The sequence below is a fragment of the Mesocricetus auratus genome, unplaced genomic scaffold, assembly GCF_017639785.1.
Source record: "Mesocricetus auratus isolate SY011 unplaced genomic scaffold, BCM_Maur_2.0 Super-Scaffold_4256, whole genome shotgun sequence".
NCBI classification, from domain to species: Eukaryota; Metazoa; Chordata; class Mammalia; order Rodentia; family Cricetidae; genus Mesocricetus; species Mesocricetus auratus.
Window position 1 is genome coordinate 113,299,277 of NW_024429182.1, and position 24,318 is coordinate 113,323,594.

Consider the following 24,318-nt stretch of genomic DNA (forward strand, 5'->3'; position numbering starts at 1 on the left):
CCTGTTTTTTTTTTTAGGATTTAAAACTTTTTATTAAATCCTGAGCATAGACAAATAAATATATAAAATGTATTCATACTCTAAAAATGCGCTCTATTTACCTTTATACAAAGCATCAGGTTTAAGAAATGAACCTGGTCACTAACTGAGGTCCTGTGAGTGTCCCCACCCAATGCTATCCACTCCTGCTCCTCTCGCGGGTGACACTACCCTTCATTTATTTCCCTGCTTATCTACATCCTTTGCTCTATTTGTTTACTTGAATTTACCAGCTCTTCTTATTGTTGATTAATGTTTGTTTGCTATCTTTGTCCTTTTACTTCTGACCTAGTCATGTTTCATGTGAGTTTATTATAAATAGCTATGTCCTTTATTTTTCAGTTCTGAGGACTGAACCCAGGATTAGCATATTCTGCAAAAGTTAAAAGCTATCCCCTCATCCCTCCTTCCAGTTTTTATTTTGGGACAGTGTTTCCCTAAGTTTCCCAAGCTGGTCTTGAACTCACTTTGTATCTCACTCAGGCTTTGAACTTGCAATCTCCTGCCTCAGCCTCTAGAGTAGTTGGAATAACAGCCCTACCTGCCAGTCCCAGTTTAATTTTAAACATTTGTATCTACTCTGATAATCTCAGTATTTATACCACTGACATTTAAAGTGATAATTTACATGTAAGAACCTAAGTTTCTCCACTTGTTTTCTCTTGCTTTTTTCTGTGTGTTATTGTACACTGTTTTAGAGTCCCCTTTGGCTTATTTAGTGCTTTGGTTTTATTTTATAGTTGTCACAGTGGTTGCTATGTGTACGGTCCTTTACACCACACATGACTTGTCACACTACCTCTTGGAAGTGACTTTTATCATTTTGATTATGGCCTTACTTACACTTATACCCTGTCTTAGTTAGGTCTCTATTGCTGAGATAAACACCATAACCACAGCCACTTAAGGGAGAAAGGGTTTATGTCACCTTACAGCTTTCAGTCATGAGGGGAAGTCAGCACAGGGATTCAAGGCAGTAACTTGGAGGCAGGAACTGAGGCAGAGACCATGGAGGAATGCTGGTTACTAACTTACTCCTCCTGGCTTGCTGAGTTAGCTTTTTCATACACCCCAGGACCATCTGCCCAGGGACAGCACCGTCCACAGTGGGATGAGCCTTCCACATCAGTCATTAATCAAGAAAATGGTTCACAGATTTTTTCTAACAGACAGTTGATGAAGGCGATTCCTTAACTGAGGCTTCTTCTCAGATGTCTCCACCTGTGTCAAGTTGACAAGAACTAGCTGGCACGGGTCCCTCGATTCTCCTAACCTTCATACCATCCTCCCAAGACTTTCCTTTATGACTTGAGCACCGCATTGGAAGATATGCTGTTTGCTTTTAGCATGAATATAACTAAACTCACACGGGAGAGAGAATCTATTCTGCTTGCTGCTGTTTTCAACCCACCCCGCCATTCACACTTCCTTTCGGAAGGTTCCAGCCCTTTTGTCATTTTCTTTCTGTTTGGGAAGCTTTCTTTAGACAATCTTTAGTTGTAAACTGGCTTGAAATAAAATTATTTTCATCCCTCTAAGAATATTAATTTTAAATCTTTCATTTATGCCTAAAAGGTGATGGGAGTTTGTTTGTTTGATTGAGACATGTGTTCTTGATAGATAGGCCTTCCACTCAGGGTAATCCTCCTGCCTCAGCCTCTTAAGTGCGGGGTTTATCTGGGAGGTCCGCTTTGAAAGATATCAGATTTCTGACTGACACTTATTTTCTGTGCTTAGAGTCTGGAGTATCTGCCCTTCTGCCTTCTGTGCGTTCACATGGGGATGTGTTTCTGAATAGATGTTGTATCATTTACCTCTATGTATTTTAAAGCATTTGCCTTTGCCTCTGCCTCTGGTTTTAGAAGTTTGATTGTGAGGTACCTTAGTGTTAATTCTTTGGGCAGTTAATTTGTCCAGTTCTTAGCATCTCTTGCAGCTGCTCTTTGAAAACATCTCTTTGGTGTTTAAGTTTAAAGAGGAAGCCTGTGTCCTACTACTTACCACTTTAACACCTTGACTATGTCTAACTTTTCTTTATTTCTGGGGAGTTTGTAGAGATTGAAGAAGCATTTCAGTGGCAACTGCTTTAAAGTCCTTGTCAGATAACCCCAATACCTGACTCATCAAGGGATCCACTCACCATCTTCTTCCCTAAATACTGTGTTCTTGGTTCTAGATGCTATAAATTCTGACCTTTAGTTGTGCCTTGGACACTTTGGTTATTCTGTCAGAGATGCTGCTCTTCTGTGCAGCACTCTGGCTAGGTGCAGCACCTATTTCTGGTCCTCCGTTGTAATGACACTGCAGTGTTGTGATGCTTCTGCTCTGCTCTGTCTCATCCTTCTTGCACTACCAGACTGCTCATTCAGTCCCTGAAGGAATGGGAATGCCTGCTGGGACAGAATGAATGACCTCCCCTGGGTCTGGTGGGTGACTGTCTGCTGCGCAGGACTGGGGACAGAAAAAGCCTTAGGACTTAGGTTTTTCTTCTGCTGTGCTTTCAGTGGGTAGGAAAATGAGTCCTCAGTAGCTTGGTGGCCTGCCTACCTGCTGTGCCGCAGTGATAGGGTAGTGGTGGAGATGGCTTTATTGTCCTCGAAGTAGCATGTTATATAAGCCTGTGAAGCCTGGGTCTATGTTCCATACCAGGTACTCACAGTTTTCCCTTTCTCCTGGTTTTTAACAGCCAGATAGAACTTGTTTTCTTGACTGCTTTCTTGCTTTGCCTGTTGGCAATTGTGGTTTGCAGGGCTCACAACCATTAAAATAGAGTACAGTATATAAGGAACTACAACCTGGAGAATTTACCAATGTATCCCTCAAATTCTGAGTTCCCTAGACAGTTTCATCTGACTTTCAGAGTCCCTTTATCATGTCTGTTGAGGTCATTTCTGGAATCTGTAGCATGGAGAGGAAAGAGCCTATGCTATCCTGTTTTGCAACGGGAGGTCTCAGGGCTGCTTAGCTTTGAGCATGGTATGAAATAAATTGGCAGTGAGTCTCCTTGGTAGACTTGCTTCTATCACTCCACACTCTGATGATGTCATTCCTGCAACTGTATACCATTGCATGTGTTGATTTTCACTGCTTTACAACATTCCCAAATCTGAACATCACGCAACCAGTTGATCCATTCTGCTGTGGACAGTGTTTGGAATGAACATCACTCCTTTTTCAGATCAGAGATCTGATCACTCCTTCAGATCCTTGAACCTAACTCCTAGGACGTCTATGCAATCTAGATGGTGGGCATTAGAATGGGAATGTCTTTTTCTGAACTAGATAATGCCAGGTTCATTTCTGAAATGATTGTGCCAACCTGCTCTTCCATTTGAAGCTGTAAATTTATTGCTTATTCTGTGTCCTCTTTAGCTCTTAGTAAGTCTTGGCAGCTACAGAAAAAAATTATTCTAAAGTTTATATGAAAATGCTAAGGATCTGAACTAGCTTAAATAGCTGAAAGTAGGAGACACTCCACACAATCTCAAGACAAATTCATCACTATAGGATGAATCCACACTGTGGTGTAGGAGGAAAGATAGACACAGAGAAGAGAGAGGCCAGAAAAAATCCTTGTAAGTATGCCCAGTTGACTTAGGAGAGAAACCCAAAGCAACACCATGTGGAAAAGCACAGAGCAGCTTATCCCAAGTTCCACACAGCTTACACATGTGAGCTTATACATGGACTGTAAAGCTATACGCATCAGAAAGTCTAGGAGAGATGGCCTCCAAAGATATAGAGAAACCATGTCTTGAAAAACAAAACAAAATAAAGCAACAACAACAACAACAAAGAACTACTAAGAGAAACAATAGAGGGAAGAATGAGGGGGAAGGGGAGCTGGCTGTTAATGGCAACAGGATGTATCTGTGTGGTGATGACCATGTTCATGACCTAACCATGACACTACTCTGTCATCTTGCAGATGTTAAATCTGGGGGGGAATGGTGTGAAAGGGCACATATCTCTCTACATTGCTTTCTTACAACTTTTTGTAAATTGACAAAACAAATGTGAGTCAAGAGAACGAGTTCAAAACGGCATCCCATATGCCAGAAAGTAGCATTTTGGAAACAGCATTATTAAAAAGATAATATTTATGATTATATTAGAAAATGTTTATGAAATAATTTAATGAGATATATAGTTCTTATTGGAAAAAATTACAAAGCTTTGCTGAATGGCATTAAATAAGGCCTGCTTAAGTAGTGAAGATGTTTGCATACCATGCTCATGAAAATGGAAAAGGTATTAGGTATCTAGTCTTCCCCAAATTTATTGATGAATTTAACTAAAATTTCTTTAATTAAAAAATTTAAATTAGCAAAAAAAGTTTTATATATCATTACGGCATTTAAAACAAAGTCCTTTAGTAGATTCTCCTGTCCCCTCGCTTCCCCACCTCCCTGGCCCTCTACTCTTCCTGTGGCATCTCCAAGTCTCCTCTCTGTTTTCATGTCACATGTGTCCCCTGGCCCCTACCCTCTCTTGGTCTTCTTTCTGATGCACTAGGTGTTCTTCATCTGTGCCCATTCAGATATGTATGCATGTATGTGACAAGCTAGGATTTGAGGATGAGAGAACCATATGCATTGTTTTATCTTTTTTATTTAGCTTGGATCATGTATATGTTAAAACACTAATATATATTTTAATGATTTTGATGTTGATTTATTGGAGTTCATCCTGTCTGCAACTCTCTCGGCTTCCCAGATCTGTTATTTTCTATCTTTTCTTCCAGCTGGGGAGTAGTCAGCCATTGTCCCTATGGCTGCTTCTCAACCTTACCCTCTGCCTTCCAGATTCCACAACCCTGGAGACACCAACATGACATCTTTTGCTAGTATTTCTAGGCTCCATGAAAGTTTATTTAAATTGCATTTTGATTTATCTAGTGCTTTTAAGTAGATACTCTTAAAAGTTGTTGTGGGCATTATATTTAGTAGTTTTCTTGTTCCAGCTTCTGACTTATTCTTTCCTCTATCCTTTGATCCAGTCCTCTGTGGTTTGTTCAGTTAGGTAAGTTTACATTGCAGTTCTAAGATTTTGATATGAGTATTCCTTTCTCATATTGCTTTTCTGAAACTTCCTATTTTTCATCATTTTAGGCACACTCATAATTTTTTTATCAGAACACTTTTTGATTTCTGCGGAAAGACCTTTGACAGTTAACTCAAATATTTCTGTTATCTCAAGATCTGTGAATCTTTTTTTTTCTTTCTGGTTTGGGTATTATGGGTGATTTTCAATCAAATATTGGATACGGTTGTAAATGTTATAGCCCCTGAATCTTATTTAAAATTTCTGTTTTAGTTGCTTTATTTGATATTTATTCTTTAGTCTGTTAATCTGTAGATTATTTCATAATTTCCCAATATTAAACAGTTCTTTGGATCCTTGGATAGAATTGACTACTATTTTTGTTTGTGGTTTTGTGTTCATGTGTGATATTGTTTCCACATAGTTTAGTGTTTCTTATTCTTGTTCCTAGATCATGTGCACTTCATGAGGATATCATTCTTTGTTATTTTCTTTCATTGTTTTTCATCATTTCCATGTATTGAAGTTTTCTAGCTTTATATATTTTTGTCACTATGACAAATGCCAGGAGAAGCAGTTTAAAGAGTAGATACTTTTTCTATCTCATGGTTCCAGGGGTTTCCATCCAATATCAGTGGATGCCATGTGTTATTGTGCCTGTCATAAATTTGAGCATCCTAGGGGGAGCACATGATGGGTCAAAGTTGTTTACCTCATGGCAACCAGGAAGCAGAGAGAGAAGGGGAGGGGCAGGAGACAAGGTACATCTTTCTGGGTCACACACCTAAGTAACCTATTTCTTTCAGCTAGTCCCAATCCTCCAAGTAACCCGTTATGAACCTGTCAATGGATTGTCCACTGATGATGTAGAGGCCTCAGCATCCAATCACCTCTCAGTGATTGGATCTAACAATTGGGGATCAAAATTTCAACATGTGTTTGTTGTTTATTTTATTTTATTTTTTAGGGATAGTTCATATCCAAGCCACAACAAATCTCATAAAATATGTGATGTGGTCCTTAGTTACCACAGTCTCAAATTACTTATTTCTGTAATGTTCTGTAACACAATTTATGCCATATGGAACTAGTGTTTTCCTTGTGGGAAGACTTACTATTCAACTTGCTTCAATTTTCACAAGGCCATGAAGATTTCCTAATTTTTCTGGGATTGATTTTGTTAAAGCATGCTTTTTCATAATTTCCCAATTTCATCTGATTGCTCAAATGTATCTTGTGTCTCTTTGCCATCTTTTGACTCTTGAGACAGCATCTATAGCTGTGTTCCTTTATGTCATTTATGTTCTCTGTCTTTCTCCCTGGGTCCTCTGCTGGAGCAGCACCAGAGTTTTAAAAACTTTGCATGCAACTAACTCCTAATTTGCTCAGCATCCTTGTTATATGCTCATCATTGCTTTTGAAGTTCCCTATTATCTGCTCTATTCGGTGTCCTTTGATGATGATCTCTTTATTTGCGTATTTTCTTTTTAATACAAACACTGAAGATAGTGTTTCCACATGTATTGCTGTGTCTTTAGTCACACCCCAGAAGCTTTGCTAAGTACACTTTCATGTCCTTAAGTGCCTCAGATTTCCAATGCGCTTTCCTCTAAGGGTCATAAGTTCCTTAGAGGATGCTTCTTAATTTCCAGATGCTCAAGTATTTTCCAGTTCCCTTCAAAAATGCATGTAGCTGCTTTTGAAATGACTACTTAATCGCAGGAAATTGCAAAGATAACACGGAGCGGTCCCAACTCCCCACAAGTTTTCTACAGCAGCACATAGTACAACATGGAAACTGCAAATTTGGGGCTGGAGAGATGGCAAGGCCGTGAAGAGTATGTATTGCTGTTTCAGAGGACTCACAACCTCCTGTATCTCCAGCTCTAGGGGGATCTAATGTTTCTGGCCTCCAATAGCACCTGCATTTATGTGCACATATTCACACACATATACATAATTTAAAATAATAATAATGAACTTTTAAAATGGCAAAGTTGACATTACTACAGTACATGTATAGTTCTGTGTAGTTTTTAATATACCCATAGTCATTGCATCAGCCAAGTACAGAAGTGACGTATTACCAAGAAAAGCCTCCCCAGTGCTACACCACCTTTTCCAGCCTTGACTGCCCAAGCAATAATCATTTCCTTTCTCTCCATTTATTTGTGGTGCTGTCAGTGTGACATCTCGGTTCTTGTTTATTATCTAGAATGGTTTGAAGGTACAACTATGGATATTTGTGGAAGTACTTTTGTGAATGTTTAAAAAGATACTGTTCTGCAGTTACCCTAATACTTTTCGCCTGTTTTGACCTATCAGTTTCTTAAGGTTTGAATGAGAATGTCCTCATAGACTCTGGCATTTGAATACTTGGTCCCCAGTTGGTGGTGCAGTTTGGGCAGGTGTAGGAGGAAGTGAGTCACTGGGATTGGACTTGGAGGTTTCAAAGTCTGGAACCATTCCCCAGTTCACTCTCTCTGCTTCCTGCTTGTGGTTCAAGATGTCAGCCCCCAGCATCCTGCTGCAGCTTGCTACCTGCTGCCATGCTTCCTCTCCCTGATGGACCCTTATCCTTTTGGAACCGTGAGCCCAAATGAGCTTTTCCTTCTGTAAGTTGTCTTGGCCATGTTGTTTTATCGCAGCAACAAAAAAGTAACTAATACATAGGGTTAAAGGTATCACATTCTATATTCTTTCTGGTTACGTCAACAATTTGTGAGGCTGTACTATGGGGGTGGGCACATTCAGAATTAATTATTTATTTTTGATTTAAATGTGTTATTTAGCATATCAATCACTGTTAACTTTTTAAATAAGAAAATCAACTTAATTGGGACTGGAGAGATGGTTCAGGGTTCAAGAGCTCTTTCTTCTCTTGAAGAGGATCTGTCTTAGTTAAGTTTCTATTGCTGTGAAGAGGCATCATGATGGCAACTCTTATAAGTAAAAACATTTAATTGGGTTGAGTCACTTATAGTTTCAGAAGTTAAGTCATTTATCATCATGGTGGGGAGCATGGCACCATGCAGAAAAACATGGTGCTTATGGAGCAGCTGAAAATCCTACATGGTAAAGGCAACAGGAAGTTGACTGACACATTGGTAGTACCCTGAGCACAGGAAACATCAAAGCCTGCCCCCACAGTGACACACTTCCTATAACAAGGCCTAACTACTCCAACAAAGACACACTTCCTAATAGTGCCATTCCCTATGAGATTATGGGGGCCAATTACATTCAAACTACCACAGGACCCAAGTTCAACTCCCAGCACCCCTGTGGAAACTCACATCCATCTGAAACTCTACTTCCAGGGGATCTAGTATCTGACCTCTGTGGGCAACTGGCACACGCTAGGTGTACATATATACAGGAAAAACAGCCACACATAATACAAAAATAAATCTGTTTTTTCTGTTAACTGTGCCAGTTTTATTTTGCTTAGCATTTATTTTTTTGTTTAAGTTTTAGCTTCATTTTATTTTTAATTAAGTACATATATATATATACATATATATAGTGTATTAACACCAACTCCCCCCACAAATCCTTCCATATCTCTCATCCCCTCTCAAATTTGACCCCCTTTTCTTTAATTATTTGCATTTAACTATTCATTATGTATATGTATATAAATGAATTAACATGTAAGCACAGCCTCCTGGGTCTGTTTAGTGTTGCTTGTGAGTACATGTTTTTAGGCACCCGTATATTAATCTAATTTTTGTTCATTTCTAACCTCGCCCCACACTCCACAGACGTAAGTACACACACACATGGTTTTTAATGACTTGTTTCCTGTTGTTTGTCTTACACAGTTCCTACTGAGAAGCAAGCTAATTACTTCCTGTTGGAAGATAGTTTTTCATTTCTCTCTGCCTGCTGCTCCGAACAATTAATTTATTTGTGTGTATGTGGTATATGTTTGTGTGGTGTTTGCAGATGCATGTGCATGCGGAGGCTGGAGGAAGATGTCAAGTTTCTGCTTCATCATTCCCTGCCGTGTGTGTGTGTGTGTGTGTGTGTGTGTGTGTGTGTGTGTGTGTGTGTGTGTGTGTGTGTGTGCGCGTGTGCCATCCATACATCCATGCTTTCAGTGACCAGTTGGGGAATCTTAGAATGCATCATCTTTGAATAATTATGGAACACCCAGAAATTGATGCATTTTATTGTATAGAGAGAGACCTTTATTCCTGTCATTTTTGCTAAAATTTTAACCTTAACCTGGCCTTTGTGCTGCTCCCCCCCCAATATATATATATTGACTAGAGTGTTTTACCAGCATATTTTGTTTTGTCTAGATAATCACTTGTGTGCTTGGTGCTGGCAGAGGACAGAAGAGGAGAATATTGGAGTTTTTGGAACTGAAGTTACAGACAGTTATGAGCTGCCATGTGGGCACTGGGAATTGAAGCTTGCTTCCTTGCAAAAGCAGCCATTGATATTAATTGCCGAGTCACCTCTCTAGAGCCCCAACCACCTTATTCGTTTTATACAAGGTCTCTCACAGAGCATGGAGCTAGACTGCTGGCCAGGAAGCCCCTAACAATCCTTCTATCCCCACCCCTCCCCCAAATGCTGAGAATACAGGTGTACACATGACCATGCCTGGCATTTCACTTTAGCTCTAGGATGCAAACTCAGTCCTCATATTTGCCCAGCAAGTATTCTTACTCACTGAGCCAGCTCCCTAGCTCCTGCCCACTGCTTTTAAGAACTACATATGTGAGTGTTTGTTTTTGTTTTTGTTTAAATATTCCTCAAACTTTTTGTTATGCTTTAATTTCCATTTATTTTGCTTAGGATTTGCTGTGTTTGATGTGTTTGTGGTTTAATGTCTTTCAGATGTTATGTGAAGTACTAGATGGGATAGTTAGATAGATAGATAGATAATACATACATACATACATACATACATACATAGACAGATGACAGACAGAAGACAAAGTGGGTAGGCTTGTCACTGTCTAGCATGCTGTTTTAAGCCTCATTTGTATTTTCCACATCTTTGTGTTGCCATCTGGGTGTTTTTCAAACCTATGTCCCAGCTTTTTTGTTTTCCCTTTAATGCTGTCTAAATACCCTCTTCGGTTTGCTTACTTCTGAATATTAAATTTATTTTTTTAGCCTGCTGAAGGATTTTCAGTTTCTGCTCTGAATTTTCAATCACTTCCTTAAAGTCTTTAAAACATGAAGTGTGTTGCTTTTGCAGTCTGTGTAGGCCTGGCTTTTGCATGTGTGGTTCTTGCGGCTTTCTCTGATCAGCCCATGTTGTAGTGAGTTTTATTTTTACTTGACTGTTTTCACTGATGACTCCTCTGTCCCACCACTTTCTCCATGGGTGTTTGGGGGGCCCCAGGCAATGCTGGTTCTTCCACAGAAGATTCAAATTGCTCCTGTGGGGTAGTTGGGGCATCGTTAGGCTGGAGCAGAATCAACCAAGTTCTTGTCTGGAGGCTTGTAAGGCATCCATGTGGCATCAATTAGGGCTGTGGCTCCTACACGTGCTCACTGGTAGCTGTCAGTTCTCAGGGGATTCCCCCTTCCCTTGGGTCTATATCTGGACTATAATTTCCTTTCATTTCCTCAGGGGTGGTATGGATTCACTTTAGTTCATACTTAAAATAAGGAGACAATCCTTTGAATCGTCCTCTTGATGCAAAGAAAATGTCCTGTTAATCTCCGGCCTTAGGAAGAAACTCTGTGCATCCCATAAGGCTACAAGCAGCAAAATTCAAACTCAGTCACTGAGCAAGTGATCTCTGAACCACAGCAGATTCTGGTCTCTGCTTATTTCTCAAAAAGTTATTGCTCAGACTTTAATGTAGCCACCGGTCTCTGGCTATGCCTGATAAGGATGATTTTTCATTGGTAGGTTTCAATCCCACTAAGACAGTTATTTGTTTTTTGCTGAAGGATCACAGTCTGTGGTCACCACAGAAGGGAAAACATGACCCTCCCTTGTCCTTGGAAGTCACACCTACCAGTGTTTTCTGTTTTACAGGTGTGGTGATGAACATCCTTGTACAAGCATCCATATGTGTTTTATACAATTATTTCCTACAATAAAATTGGAAAATATAAAGAGACAGAGTTGAGAACCAATTGGGATGTGGGTTGGTATTCCTTGGAGACTGGACACTAGGGTTTTTGATGGCCATCACAGGTGCTGTTATACTTTTCTCAGCTCTGTGTGTGTGTGTGTGTGTGTGTGTGTGTGTGTGTGTGTGTGTGTGTGTGAATTCATGGGTGGTTTAAAAACTGTCTGCACATACCACCATTTTGACTCCCTGAGTGGTTTTATAATACAGCTCATATAACATGTAATTAAGTGTATAATATTCTGTGGTCTCATCATGTCTGTAGAGCTGTACAGACTTCTAACTTTAAAACCATTTACCACCTCAAAAGAAACTCCACAGGCTTCAGCAGTTCCCCATAGCCCACACCTCTGCCCCTTCCCTGCTCCCCATAGGACCATGAGCTTCAGAGACTATGATCACACCCACTCAATTCCCATAAGCATAGCTTTGGGTATCTCATAGATAGTCATGCATATGTGGTATTTCCTACTAGCTTATTTTGATTATTATGACACTTTCCAGTCATCTGTGTTACAGACTGTATTAGCCCTTTATTACTTCTAATCAACATACAGTATTATAATTTACAAATAAACCACATTCCAGCCATCCATCTATCATTTACTCAACGCTGAATATTTTTCTATTTTTACATAGTATGAATAATCCCTCTTTGAGCATTGTGTAAGTTTTTTTTAATGCGGGTGTGTGTTTTCAATTGTCTTGAGTATATACCTAAGAATGTAATTGTTGGATGATACTGTATTAAAATTTTTGACAAATTGTGCTGGGTGTAGTGGTACATGCTTTTAATCCCAGCATCTGGGAGGCAGAGATAGAGGCAGGTGGATCTCTATGAGGCCAGTCTGGTCTACATAGTGAGTTCTAGGATATTCAAAAGAGACCATGTCTTGAAAATTCACAACAAAACAACTTTTTTTTTGGTTTTTATGAGACAGGGTTTCTCTGTATTGTTTTGGAGGCTATCGGTCCAGCCCAGCCTCGAACTCACAGAGATCCGCCTGCCTCTGCCTCCCGAGTGCTGGGATTAAAGGTGTGTGCCACCACTGCCTGGCAACAAAACAACTTTTTTTTTTTATCAAATCTTCAACTTATTTTCCATAACAGTTTCAGTGCTTTACTTTTATATGTGTGTATTTCACACATATGTAGATTCACATAGGTGGGTGGGTGCAGGCTCACCTATTTGCAAATTCATGTGCAGACTATAGGTCAGCTTAGGGTATCATTTCTCAAGTGCCATCTCTCTTATTTTTTATGCATTCAAAAATATTTTAATATACAAGTGAGACAACTAGCGCGTAGATATGAAGAGGTTAATGGAGTTTCCCCCAGTTATTTAAAAGCTGGAATATATTTAAAGAATTTGTTCATTCCATTTTCATTCTCAATACCATAACATCCACATGATATTAATGCAGAAGGATGAAAGCTGGAAGCCCATGCCATCTGTCTTATTTTTACATCACTTCCATAACACAAATAGGTGTAAGAAAGGAGTCCAACTCACGCTCTCATATCTGGTATGGTTTCTTAGAAATATCCTTTTCATGGTATCAGAGACCCTTGTAGCTGATCTGGCCCAGGACCTTGAACTGTTACAGGGGTGAGGATGGTGTTCTGGGGAGGCTTAAGGAGGTGGGATTAGAAGGACATGGTGACAGTGGTCATACTGTGGATGAGGGGACTGGACATCAGAGGGAAGTCCTGACTGTGCTTGTTCCTTCCCCTTGAGACTCGCAAATAAGCAACATCACCAATATGACCAGTCTGATGGAGCCTGCTCATGTATCCTTGTGACTTACAGATCGAAGCCTGTTGCTGCAATGACAACCCGACCACAGGAAATGGACCTGGCTGGGCATAGTTGGGTTATGTCATGTGCTTCCCTCAGAGGTAGCAGTCATAGCAACTCTATTCAAAAGAAAGCAGAAAAGTTTCCATCGAGAAGGAATGCAGCCAGCAAGCACCAGAGTGTCAAGCTTGTCACTGATGCCAGCCAGCAGTCCACAAGCAAAATGAGCTCTCCCAGTGGAGCAATGGGACTTGTAAGCCTTGGGAGTTTAACTCTGGAATCACTTTGCTTGTAGAACACAATGTCCCCAAATCCCTCAATATCATTCTCAGTTCATCCTCTCATTCCTTGACTCTCTTTAGATTCTCTAAGAGATTTGTTTATTTCTTCAATTTTTTGGTTTGTTTTTTCTTCTATTTCTTTAAGGGATTTCCTTGTTTCCTCTTTGAGGGTCTCTACCATCTTCATAAAATAATTTTTAAGGTCTGTCTCTTCTGCTTCATCTATGTTGTCTTTTCAGGTCTTGCTGGTGTGGAGTGTCTAGACTCGAGTCATATTGGTCTTTCTATTGCTGAGTGTGTTCTTATACTGACGTCTTCCCATCCCGTCTTTGAGTGGGTGCAGGTGGGGTCTCTGTCTCCACTGGTCTCACTGAAGCAGGTGTGGGGAGAGCCGGGGGGTGGGGTCTGGAAGGACTCAAGTCTTTCCTGAAGCCGGGGCGCAGGTGTGGGGAAAGCGGGGGTGGGGTCTGGGTAGGTCCTCTCAATGACAGGAGCGACCTCGAAGATGGAACAGGTGATGGGCAGGGAAGGGGTCCCCAGGAGGACCCAAGCTCACCTGAAGCCAGTTCGCAGGTTTGGGGAGAGCTCCATCCTCTCATTCCATGAGGACTATGTACCATTCCATTCATAGGTTTGACTGTCTCTAGAAGCAACATGACTGATCTTAATGCTGGCAAAAGCACTGTGAAAACAGTGAACTGCAAGGCCATTTGGTCCCCCTAGGTCCAGTTGGTGCAGAGATGGATGTCTAGGTAACGGTGGTGTGTATTGCCCACAGAATGGCTGCCATTGCCAAAGTGTCCGATGAGAACAAGGGGAAATGTGTGTTAATGACCGCGTTAGCCCTTTGACCGCAGTGACAAAGCTCCAGCATGGAGAGAAGCCCCACCTTGGGAGCAGGAACAGAAGTGTTCTGTGTGCTGCAGAGGGAGGCATCCGTGGACTTGCTCTCAAGGCTCCTACAGAGACTCCTTTGATGAGAAGCTGCCCCACCCAGGACATGCTTGTCCAGAGTGGCCAGGCTCCCCCGGGAGCCAAGGGAAGCAGGCTGAGGCTTGTGAATCATTTTCTGATATGCGGTCATTTCAGAAAGAAAAGCAGCCCAGAGACTTTAAACATAGGCATCAGCTGCGCTTGAAAGTGTAGAGAGGGAAGTGGTGGTGAACGATGGCTGTATATCTCTCAGCTCACAGAAAAGGAAACCAGGCCTGAGCAACGGCACAAGTTTAGAGTCACGAAGAAGCCAAGACTGCTGGTCTCACCACCCTATCTTCCATCTTGTCACACATTTCTGGAAAGGAGGTCACCAAGTTTAACATCTTAAAAAGCATATGAAATTTATTCATGTGGGTGTTTTGCCTGCATATATATCCATGCACTATATGCACGTATGTATCACAGAAGCAGGAGGTAAGCATAGAATCCCCTAGAACTGGAGTTATAGATGGTTGCTAGCTGCCATGAGGATGCTTGGAATTATGCTTTTTATATCATTATAGTCCGACTATTATAAAATATTTAAAAACCTATAGATAGCACATGTATAATTACACTAAAAACACATTTAAACATGATTTTAAAAGAACTTTAGCCTGTCTTGTCTTGTATGTATCCCATGTGCTTTCACAGTATTAAACATCTGGAAGTGGGAATATGCAGTCTGAATACATGTCTCAAAGGTGCTTCAAGAATAAGGGTCACCCTTGGTCCTGCCTCAACAAGATGATGGGACAGACTTAGTAGACTTCCTAGGGGGAGGCCTTACCCTCTCCAAGGGGCAGATGGGGGGGAGGAGTGTGGGGGGAGCTGGAGGAGAGGAGGGAAGGGAAACTGGGATTGGAATGTAAAAAATAAATTACTTTAATAACTAAAAATAAAATAATTTAGTGAAGTGAAATTAGAATGTAAAAGAATTACAAACAATAAAGATAAAAATTATAAAATTTCAAAACAAGCAATAAAGATCCAACTATCTAATAAAATAATAAAAAAAAAAAGAAGGGTCACCCTTGGACAAGTAGACCGGTTAGTTGCTTGTTTAGCAAAGGTCCCAAGGCCACATTTGATCACCACTTCTGTTGTCTCATTGGAGTTCGTGCAATGCAGATGGTACTGGAGTGAAGTTAGAGTCGGGACACACCCTCTCGCCACTACTGTCATTAAGAAGCATCTCCTTCAGCCTAGGTACAGGGGTAGGACCTTGGTCCTTCCTCAAGTGATGTGGCAGACTTTGTTGATTACCCATCAGAGAAGTGGATGTGGGGTGGGGAGAACGTGAGGGAGCAGGAGGATGGGAGGGAGAGGGAACTGGGATTGGTGTGTAAAATAAGATTGTTTTAAAAATAATAAAATAATAAAAAGAAAAAATACCATTAAAAAAGAGAAGTATCTTTTGGATATTCCAGTGTGCTCAAAGAAGTAGATCATGTACTTAACTTTGAAAATCAGAGTCTCAAGAATTCAACTGACTCAACTGCCTCCAGTATTCAACCTTAGCTCTTGTAGTTTGTAAAGAATTTCCTGGTTTAGCACAGCTAAAGATGGATGTTTTGTTGCGGCTAACACAGCGCCATCTGTTGCTAAAAAGAAAAATGACTGTCTCGGAGTCTGCCTAGACTTTTCTCTGATTTTCACATTGACTTAACACAGGAAGTAAAGGGGAATTGATTAGTGGTTTCTTGCATGAGTTCTTGCACCAGACTGGATATAGCTTGTTTTTGAAAGGCTGTTAGTAGACTTCTGAATCCAGATTGCTTACAGAGTTCACCTGGTTAACTATGTTACCAGGTAGAAAATTTTTTTCAAAATTCAAAAGGGATATACCCCTCGGGAGAAACGATTGTCCAAGCAGTTGTCATGGAAGGTGCCTAACTGTACTCTGGAGGCCATAAGAAGTTGCTGTGTGTCATAGTGCAGGTGGGACTAGACTCAGGGTCACTAGCCTGTCATCAACGACACAGCAGAGGAAAGCCCTGAAACCAGCGGGGCAATGCCAGCAGTGTCTTCAGTGCTGACCTGCTAGTGGTGGTGAGGCCTGGTGAGGCCTGGTGAAGGATGCTGAGGCATGGTGAGGCCTGGTGAAAGCTGCTGAAGCCTGATGAGACTTGGTGAGGCCTGGGGAGGGCTGGTGAGGCCTGCTGAGGCCTGGTGAAAGCTGCTGAAGCCTGATGAGACTTGGTGAGGCCTGATGAAGCCTGGTGAGACTTGGTGAGGCCTGGTGAGGGCTGGTGAGGCCTGGTGAGGCCTGGTGAGGCCTGGTGAAGGATGCTGAGGCATGGTGAGGCCTGGTGAAAGCTGCTGAAGCCTGATGAGACTTGGTGAGGCCTGATGAAGCCTGGTGAAGGCTGCTGAGGCCTGGTGAAGGCTGCTGAGGCCTGGTGAGGCCTGGGGAGGGCTGGTGAGGCCTGCTGAGGCCTGGTGAAAGCTGCTGAAGCCTGATGAGACTTGGTGAGGCCTGATGAAGCCTGGTGAGACTTGGTGAGGCCTGGTGAGGGCTGGTGAGGCCTGGTGAGGCCTGGGGAGGGCTGGTGAGGCCTGGTGAGGCCTGGTGAGGCCTGGTGAAGGATGCTGAGGCATGGTGAGGCCTGGTGAAAGCTGCTGAAGCCTGATGAGACTTGGTGAGGCCTGATGAAGCCTGGTGAAGGCTGCTGAGGCCTGGTGAAGGCTGCTGAGGCCTGGTGAGGCCTGGGGAGGGATGTTGAGGCCTGGTGAGGCCTGGTAAAAGCTGCTGAAGCCTGATGAGACTTGGTGAGGCCTGATGAAGCCTGGTGAAGGCTGCTGAGGCCTGGTGAAGGCTACTGAGGCCTGGTGAGGTTGGAAGGAGGTACCCAGTGAGAGGCAGAGCAGAGGAAATTCTGCTCTCTGCCCACACACCAGGTACTGGGTACTGTACCCTCTAGACACATGCAGTTAACCAGCCGCTGGTATCCCTGCCTTGTCACAAAGGTAGTCATGTCAGATAGACTAGGAGTCTCCAGGACACTGCAGCAGTAAGTGTCTGCTCCAAACTCCTAAGCTATCTGTAGCTACATTTCCAGGTCCAATAGCACTTATGAAAGGTCATTTACCTAGTCATTCAAATTTGACAACCATAGCTGTGCTTACATTTAGAGAGTTTCCCCCCTATCGCTTCCTGAAACACATACACACACACACACACACACACACACACACATACACACAGAGTTGCAGTAGTAAATGATGAAAGCAATGTATCTCAAAAAAATGGTCACAGTCTTTGTAAAGTTATAAACTAGAGCAGACCCAGGAGCAGAGGTAAAGTAATCCCTTTACCCTTACTGTCCACTTCTAATATCTCACAGAAAAGACAGGAGAGCAGTTCTTCCAGATTCTTTGGTCACACAAGGAAGAGTCATATAGTTTCTTTCACCCCAATAGAGAAATGAGACCAACTATGCTGTTTAACATACTCAGTACAGTGGAAACTCCGTGTGTGGGGGGGTGTGGTATAGTATGTATGTGTAGTTTATGTAGTGTGCTGTTTGTATTGTTTGTGTGTGTGGTTTGTATGATGTTTATGAGTGTGGTGTGTGTTGTTTGTGTGGTGTGTGTGTGTGTGTGTGTGTGTGTACCTATGCGCAGAGATCAGAAGTCAACCCTGACCATCTTCCTCATTCACTCTACACCTTACGTTTTGGAGACAGGATCTCCACCTGAACCTGGAGCTCACTGATTCAGGGAGACCCGGTCAGTGGGCTCCAGGGTCCACCTGCCTCTGCTTCCCTAGTGCCTAGATCACAGGCACATGCTGCTATACCTGGCTTTTTATATGGTGCTTTGGATCCAAACTTGAGTCCTCATCCTTGTGCGGCAAGTTCTTTATAGATTGAGCCATCTTCCCAGCCCTAGAAACTATTCATATAAAACCGTTGCTATGAAAAAGTGAAATCATTCAATATGGTAAGGCAGAAACAATAGAGAATTATAAACACTTTGGCTTGATATTGACTTTCAAGGCTCTAAATTAAGTGCTGGCAAATACAAACCAGCAATATAATAAAATCACAATACTCAGGAGGATACATGATGATTCAGTGCTTTGAAACTCTCGACTTGTTCAACAGTAACTTTGTGAGTGCCCATCTCACGATGGCACTCCCATCATCTCTAGCCCGGGTCTCCAGGGCTCTCTGTCCAGGCCACTCTCCAATCCTTTTGACAGACACTTGTCCTTCTCTGTGGTGATCTTCCACCTTCGTTTACTGTTAGCCTTTCTTTACTAAAATGCCAGTTATCCAGCGTCAAGTCCTTGCCTGTCTTGATCACTGCTGAATTCCCCATGTGGAATCAAGACCCTGACATATGCATTCAACATTTGCTGCACTTGTTTAATAGCTATGTAATTTCTATTTGTTAAGTACCTTTTAACTGAATAAATGGTTAACTGTGAATAAATGGTTAAGACTGGTCCCAGCCCTCAAAGTACCTGCCATTTCAGTAGACAGGCAGACAAATCAACAGCTATTTCTCTGGTCCATGCCAATGCCTCATTATGCTAAGCATTCATAGTTTACTGAGTAAAAAAGATGGAAACTGTCTTCACAGGAACCTTCTACAACTTCCTCTAGAGAAAAGACTGGAAAACCAGAAGCACAAAGTAGCAACTTCCTGTTCCCTAAAGTCTGCCATCAGAGGACACGAAGCAACTCCACCAGTGAGTATCTCGCCAGAATGTCTCCAGGAACAGGGTTATATTAGTTTCTTTTCTGTTGCTGTGGCAAAGCACCATGACCAAGGCTACTTAAAGTATGCATTTATTCTGGCTCGTAATTCCAGAGCGTTAGAGTCCACAATGGCAGGAGGAGTCCGCAAACAGTCATGGTGGCAGGGACAGGCTGCTGAGAGCTCCCATCGTGAACCACAGGCACAGAGTAGAGGGAGGACAGGAAATGGCAGTGGTTAGACTCTCAGACATGCCTTTTGCACTTCCTTCAACAAGGCCACACCTCCTAGGTCTCCTCAAACAGCCCCACCAACTGGAGACCTAGTGTTTAAATACATGAGCCTATGGGGGGTGTTATCATTCAAAAGGCTACAGGGTGTAACTGCTCCTGAACATCAGGACTGTCAGTGCTGTGGAGGAGGCTAGGGGCTGGGTCCTTTCTGGGTTATCAAGGGTGAGCCAAGGTGGCAGCTGTCTGTCTCTCAGAGAGCATGCTTCATGGGTGTGCTTGCTAGACAGCTAGAGAGGTTCTGCATTGGCTTGGCCATATCTCTGTGGGCAGCTCCTCTGGCTGGGTGACATTCTGGGAAGAGTGATCTGAGGAGAAGAGAAGAATGTTTGCTCCTACCCTGAGTGCTGGCGCACTCCTGTGCTGAGCCAGCCTGGCCCCACCCCAACATCCCTCCCCTCACTGTGATGTGACAGGGACAGGGATCAGAAGATCACAGGGCTCTTGATTACTGTAAATAGAACCGGGAAGAACGAAGAAAAGCAGGAAAGAATTCAGACTGCTCTAGAGATGTTAACACTAAGATGTGCTAACATTTTCAGTTCAGGCCAAGCTCTTCCCACGTGACTACAGAAAAGTTCTATGCACAAATGATTGGAAATTCCGTTCTAAACACCATTTTTTTAAATAATATTTTTTTTTATTTAGGTTAGAAACAATCTTGTTTCACATGTCAATCCTAGCTCCCTCTCCTCCCCTGCTTCCCTGCCCACCCCACCAGGTCCCCCAGTCCCCCACCGAATCTCCACTCTGATCCCCAGGGAGGGTGAGGCCCTCCACGGTGGATCTCCAGTGACTCTAAACACCATTTTTAATGGAAACACAAATTTTCATTGTATGAACATTTACGGTCTAGTTGACCAACTCCCTCTTATTAGATATTTGCATTATTTTCATCCATTAGCACAATCCACATTGCTTACTTTACACATGAAATTATTTTTGCACCCATATTGATTCCTAAAGGGAACCCCAGTTAGCCTCCACATCTGTAAAGTCAAAATACTTGAAAAACATCACATTTTTACAGAAAATGCACAAATTCTTTTCTCATTGTCTTCTAAACAATCCAGCATAAGTAGTATATGTACACGCATTTATTGTGTGTAAATAATGCAGTTTGTACAGAATGTGGACTAGCACCCATGTATTCTGGTATCTGCGGGGGATTTTTGGATGCCATTAGTCCCTGTGAATACTGAGTGACAACCACAGAGGAGGCAGTGACTGGTGAGTGACTAAGAATGCTCGAAAGCTGAGTGCGGTGGTGTCTGTAGTCCCATCATGTGGGCCATACAGGTTGGATGATCAGTAGCCCAAAGTCTGCCAGAACTATAAACACAGAGTGTGTGGCCAGGCTGGGCTACAGCAGATCTGTCTCAAAACAAACCCCCCCAAACCAAAGCAAAATGAAAGATACCACATTAGACGGCCATTGTGCTTAGATTGGGATGCAGCTTCCTTGGAAGTGATTATCTGTGTGACACTGGGGACTTTTCTTAACTCTCTGGGCCTCATTATTCTGTGGCATTTACAAGTCATTGTTTGGAGGCTTGTATAACCTGGTTTCTTGTTAATGTAATGGCCTGGGAGTTTAATTTTGTTTTAAATGGTAGGTAGATACAGCATAAGGACATTGGCCACACTGCCAAACCAGCCTGACGTTCCTTCAGCAGCAGACAGATCACCTGCCCCACACTGGGTTATTTTTTGGTTGTGAGCCTAGCCTTTAATGGCTAAGCCATCTCTCCTGCCCCACACTGGGTTATTTTTTAAAATATTTGTTGCTCAGGCTTTCTCCCTCTTGCCTGTTTCTGCTTCCTCTGCCTTGCTTCACACCTGGGACCACCTACACACTTTGTGGGGGCTCTGTCCACAATGAAACCAAGGAAGCCTGTTCAAAACTATTAAGAATTTCAAAGTGGCAACAATCCAGTATTCAACCAAGCTGGGAGTCTTCTGACCACAGGCCCAGTGTGACTGCTCAGGCCCTATGTCTGTGAAGTCAGCCATGCTGGTGTCCTGGGAGATGATCGCCCAGACAATGCCACCTACCTCCCAACCTTCTGGATCCAAACTGAGTTCAGTTATTGAAAGAATCAGTGACTGTAGGATAGAGCAATGGCGTTCTCTTTGGTCCCTTCACTGTCCCTCACTTAAGTGGCCTGTCTTCCCAGGCAGTAACTCCCTGGATCTCACTAACACAATTTCTTTCCTGTGCCCATCAGGTCCTGGAAGGTGATGGCCTCCAGGACTACAACACATCTGGCTGGTTTTGAAAGTATGCCTTTGGTTTCTTGTGCAATCCATGACTTGCACACGGGCTTACAAAACAGCTGGAAAACAGGCCTCTTTAGGTGGACTGAAAGATTTCTTCATTTATATAGTACATTTCTTTCTAATTTTGTTTTGGTGACTCTTACTAGTTTTCTATTGGGGGGTCATCGTTGTCTTACTAATTTACAAAACTTTTGATTACATTAATAGTTGAACGTGGATTTTTCAAATACACACGCATGTGCACGCGAATAGGCACACACACAAACACACTTCCTCCAGTTATTTAGTTCTTCACTTAAAGATGTTTTGATTTTTATACTATCAAACTTGATCTTTTTTCCTTTTATCACGAACTTTCTCCCATATTGAAAAAATATTAAATATGTGTGTGTCTTAGTTTGCTTTCTGTTGCTGTGCTAAACACTATGACTGAAACTGGGGGGAAGAAGGATTCATCTGGCTTTACTGTCACAGGCCTTCACTGAGGGAAGTCAGGGCAGGAACTCAGGCAGGCCCAGAGGCAGGAAACACAGAGGAGAACGGTTTCCAAGCCTGCTGGCTCACACAACCTGGGACCACCTGGCCAGGGGTAGCACAGCCAAACAGTGGGCTGAACCCTCCCACATTAACCAGCGACCATTAGAATGTCCCACAGACTTGCCCACACAGTTCAGTCTGGTGGAGGTGTTCCTCAACCCATGTTCCCTCTGTGCAGGTGACTCTGGTTTGTGTTCATATTTTTTCTTTAATTTATGATTTAGCTCCATATTAAACTTGATATATTTATAATTTTTAATACTTTATATGAAGTAAGAAGCATTGTAGTTTTTTTTTATTCCTGAATGATTAGCTGAAGACTAGCATCACTATTGATGGTCAGTTCTTGCCCATGCCCTCTAAAAATATTAGTGAGTGTGTGAGAAAGAGAGGGGGAGGGGGAGGAGAGCAGGGGGCATGTGTCATAGAATGTGTTCATGTGAACATGTGGAGGTCAGAAGACAGCTTGAGGGAGTCAGCTCTCTCCTTCCACCATGTGGACCTAGAGATCGGACTCAGGTGGCCAGGCTCAGCAGCCAGGGCCTTTACCCACTGAGCCATCCGGCCAGACCCCATCCTTTTGTAAACACCTTTCTTTGTTCATGCTGCATTATGTTCCCATAGTAACCTGCTTCAGTTTGTTTTCTGCCTCTTGGTGTATCTTGTTTCAGGTTTCTAAGATCTGTTTCCATTTTAGCTTTTCTTTAAATTTAAATTAACAAATTAATTTATTAAACTTGGTTAAATCATTTCTTTTATGAGAGACAAAGAACTTAGTATTATTTATTTTAGTTCCTTTGCTAATGAACTCTTCCAGTTCATAAGTCAACCTAGCTTCAAAGGACAAATTCATTATTACTGTTACAGATTCATCTCAACTTACAGCTTTTCTTTTCTTTCAAAACCTGTTTGGGTTTCTGAGCTGGGTTTCTAACCACAGCTACTTCCAGTGCTGTAGGTGGAGCAGGTTTTAACTCCCACCATGGGAGGTGATGATTTTGATGCATTTCACTGTTAGCTGGTTTCAGGCAGAGTGAGGGAGGACCCAGACCAGTCAGAGCTTTGGAGAACGAACCATGTCCTGCTCTGGGCTCTGTTTGTACAGATCTGAATCCATAGAAGGGACAGAGAACCTCAAAGCACAGTGACTGCCTGCGTCAGGAAGGGCAGAGCCCAGCTCAGCATGACCTCAGTACCTTGCACTGGACTTGCCCATGGCTCTGCCATCAACCTACTCTCTCTCATTGTAAATGGCAGCCTAGTTATTTGTCCTTATTTCTCTCCCTCTCTTTCATCCAGTAGAGGTCAGTACCGTGGGCAAAAGCCACAGGACCCCGAGGTCTGGGTTATGCTCTACACTTATTTTTTGCCGTGAGGCCCTTGACCTTCTGTTTGCTCGGTTGTAAGCAAGGAGTAGATGGAGTCTCCCCAAGGCCTATGATAACCTGGCTGCATCACCAGGAGAGTTCTCAGTCCCCATCAGTGGGTCAGAAGGGGTGTGCGGTCTGTATTCCTATTGAGCACTCACTCAATGTGGTGCCTGGGCAGATTAGGAACAGGGTACCTCTGGCTTCCTACCAGCTGGGATCCGAAGCTCTGCATCCTGTCTCACCCACGCTGCTGCTCCCTCCTGGCCCATCTGGGAGCAATTGGTCCCTGCAAGTTACAGAGGACCAGTGACTCATTCTGAAGGGACTTCTGGAAGCAACCACCTCTTGCAGGGAATTTTCCCAGCTACTTTCCAAGCACCTAAGAACCAAATCTCCCCCTTTCCATGGTGCCTCTGCCTCTGTCTCTGTCCCTTATCTTCTTTAGGCATCTTACATCATCCTCTGGGGGCGGGGGTGGGGTGGGGGGTGGGTCTCATTCTGAACCTGTCCTAGCTAGTCATTTCCTCTCTTTAGTCTATAAATAAATCTTTCCCATTCCCCGCCCCTACAGAAGGAAAATCTCAACCTTGATCCATCCTGCGTTTCCTATGACCGGCCTCCAAGCTCACTTTTTCTGAAGGATGTTGGGTTAATTTTGTCTCCCCTCACCTCCCGCCCCCCTGGGGTCTCTGGAACCCTGCTGCCCAAGCATGACTCCTGAGCACATGGCTGCTCTCTGTGGAGAACACCGAAATTTTAGAGAACATGCCCAGTTGAAGACTAAGTATGAGGAAAAATCGAACATGAACTGCTCATTAATCTGCTTACATATTGTTTATATGTTGACGGGGACATAGTTTAGACAGAGTGGATAGGATATATTAATATAAT

General features: G+C 42.8%; 1 protein-coding gene across 7 annotated transcripts in view; it reads left to right on the forward strand.

The window, feature by feature from the left end:
• The window catches only part of Il16 (interleukin 16), a 93,855-nt gene that overhangs the window by 32,715 nt on the left and 36,822 nt on the right, over nt 1-24,318 (forward strand). For all 7 annotated transcript variants that reach the window (XM_040729104.1, XM_040729111.1, XM_040729106.1 and 4 more), the window contains one exon: nt 18,834-18,942. In XM_040729104.1, the coding sequence (XP_040585038.1) occupies nt 18,834-18,942 (109 nt within the window). The remainder of the gene's footprint in view (nt 1-18,833; nt 18,943-24,318) is intronic.